General features: G+C 54.1%; 1 protein-coding gene across 1 annotated transcript; it reads right to left on the bottom strand.

Annotated features, from left to right (window-relative positions):
- Window positions 1–250: 250 nt before the first annotated feature.
- On the bottom strand, window positions 251–1,985 carry N657DRAFT_647729 (uncharacterized protein). The gene is made up of 2 exons (XM_062793376.1): window positions 1,064–1,985; window positions 251–1,027 (listed from the first exon to the last, which is right to left on the bottom strand). The coding sequence occupies exons 1-2, from the start codon at window positions 1,706–1,708 to the stop codon at window positions 368–370; spliced, it is 1,305 nt and encodes a 434-aa protein (XP_062645326.1). The 5' UTR covers window positions 1,709–1,985; the 3' UTR covers window positions 251–367.
- Between the last annotated feature and the right edge of the window lie 737 nt (window positions 1,986–2,722).

Here is a 2,722-nt window from a genome sequence, read left to right as displayed (position 1 = left end):
TGTCGGACTCGGTGGGTGTGTAGCCAGACTGGACCTCGCCAATGACCTGATCAGTCCCATACCCGGCAGCGCGCAGCTGGTACTGGTTCTGGTACTGGGGAGCCATCTAGTGTAACGGTCTCAGGTAGTATATTGCAACTAGCTGATGACGACTCTACGAGTACACTGAACTTGGAGAAGAAAAGGAGAGACGACAGACTCTGGTAGCTCGCAAGCATACTTATCCTCGTAGGCGCGCTGGTCTGAGCGCGTTGCTAGAAGGTTCGGTGTGCTGTGGGGCGAGTGGGAATAGCCTCGTCAGGGGTCTTGGTATTTGCCGAGAGTCGCCGAGGCTCGCACCGGGCCCAGCCCGTTACATCTAGTGTGTTTAGGGCTGGTAGACTTGTGGGCGCGGCTGGGTGGTGTAGCTGCTCCGGCCACGGGAAGATGAACTGTTGCCTCTAAAACCTCCACGGCCTTGGGGGCTCGGTGTGAAATTTTCACGGCCACGGCTGTGGCTACCGAAGTTGCTCGACTGAGCGGTACGCTGGGACATAGGCAGAGGGTGAGGGTTGGCTTGCGGGTCGTAACGGTGTGCACTCTTGGCATATCCCGGCTCACCACAGGCAAGGCACACGCCTGTTGCGCGGCGGTAGTCCAGGACTTCCTGTGGTAGGCGAGGGGAACTGTATTGGGCGGCGCTGAGGTCCATTGGGTCCCCCGTGTCAGCTGGGGCAGGTAGCAACCTAGTGCGGGGGTTTTGTGTAAGGTTGTTCTGTGAGTGCAAGGCGCTCTTCTCCAGCTTTGCGAGATAATCGCGATGTTCCAGGTTGCGGGCAAAACGGTCCGCTTTCTTCGACCCGCCTTCATAATCATTATCCCGGGGGGGAACGTCGAGCGTGACAAACATGTCGTTGATTTTGTCGTTGACGCGGGTCTTCAACAGGTCGACCTTCTGCTCAGGGGTCTTTTTCGCCTTGACGAACAGCTCGTCCAGTTCTTGCTTCCAGGACCAGTAGTTCCGGTTTTTCTGGAAGAATATATCGGGCTTGTCTTTGCCGAACTAGGAAGAGTCTATGGTAACATACTGGTTGCGCATGAATTTCAGCATCGCCTGCCAATCGTTGAACTTGAGGTTGGGGTCATCAGGGTTCCTGCGGAAAGCAGTGACATGGTCAGAAATGAACTGAAAAGCTTTCCCATCGCACTGGTCGGCGATATAGCCGATGCGGAGCTTCGGGGTGTCGAAGTAATCCAAGTCGCGGTCAAAAACGCCTATGATCTTCGACTCCCAGATCTCGTAGGACTCCTGGATTTTGTGGTAGGTGCCGTCCCTGGCGTCGAACTTCGAGGGGGGGTCGGCTGCCAGACGCTTCTTGTTCTTGCCAGAGCTCATGGCGCTCAAGCTCCGCATCTCTTCCAGTAGCTTGTGCTGTTGCTCAATGACCTTCTTGAGGAAATCCCGCTCCTTGGCGATGGTCTGAAAATTTGCCTCGGCCACCTTGCCGCGGGATGTGGTGTCATCTCGTTCGTCGACAAGAGCGCCGATCGAGTGCTCCATAGAATTGAGGAAGTCGCTATAGGAGTCGAGTGCGTTGATGTAGGCGGCTGGGTTGACGACACGGATCGAGCTCGTTCGGCGGACGATGAGAGCGAGGTTCGGGCATCGTCGGTTGTCGAAGAGCCCCGCGAGCTCAATCCTGGGGTCTATGGGCGCAGAGTCGCCCATTTCTAGAGGTTTTTGTTTCGTTGTGGCCGTGGGGTCGGTGATCTCGGGGTTCGCAGTCGTCTTGGGGTTCGGTGGTCTTGGGATTCGGTGGTCCCGGGGTTTGCAGTGGGCTTGCGAATCAGTGGTCTTGGGTCGTGTCAGGATGCATCAGGAAGGTTTTCGGGCCACCGGGTCGCGCGACGGTAAAACTGGCTAGGAAACTTCGTGAGGGCTTCAGTGGCTGTGGCACACGGCAGGGCGGCAAATTTTGATAGAGCAAACTGTCACAGAACCATAGTAGGTTTGGGAAGATAACTGCGTTGCTCATGGATGGATGAACCTGAAGCTAAGTGCAATGTGCCACGTGACCTAGGGATCGGCGGTCCAGTGCCGTGACAATGTAATCCGTATGTCATGGCCATTATATACCGTGTTTTATCAGCGAATGCACCATATCAGCGAGTGCACCACTGGTAAGGGCTGCATATATATTTGGGTGCAGCACTAACGACGGGAATAAGCGGGGAATAAGCTGTTAGTACTTTGACTAAGTGTCTGTGCAGCCCTTACCAGTGGTGCACTCGCTGATATGGTGCACTCGCTGATAAAACACGTTATTACATCCATGGTTTTTTTGCCTTTATTGGCTGATAGAGCTAGAAGCGGTGCAATTTTTCATATACTGTCTTGATAGGGTCATTGTATATACCTGATCGCTTAAGTGCTTACCAACATAGTTTCATTGAGTATAGGGTGTAACGGCACCACAACGTGCAGCCTACCGTTGCGCCATATTCCTAGAAAAGGGTACAGATGATTCTATCCGACAGATTGAATCACTGGCTGCACTATGAAGCTGTAACAACTGGCACCTGTCGCCGGGCGTTGCCGACCCGACCAGCCGTGCCGTTACATAGGGCCAGCCTAAGGATGAAGCGTAAAAAGAGCTCGACACAAAGGACCGAAACTGCTAACAAGATAGGCAGCAATGGTGTGAAGAGTCAGGTCTGTTACACGTTGAAGGAATCTCGGAGT

Source organism: Parathielavia appendiculata, assembly GCF_033297405.1.
Source record: "Parathielavia appendiculata strain CBS 731.68 unplaced genomic scaffold N657scaffold_11, whole genome shotgun sequence".
NCBI lineage: Eukaryota > Fungi > Ascomycota > Sordariomycetes > Sordariales > Chaetomiaceae > Parathielavia > Parathielavia appendiculata.
The sequence above is the reverse complement of the archived record's forward strand: the minus strand, read 5'-3'. Positions and strand labels throughout refer to the sequence as shown.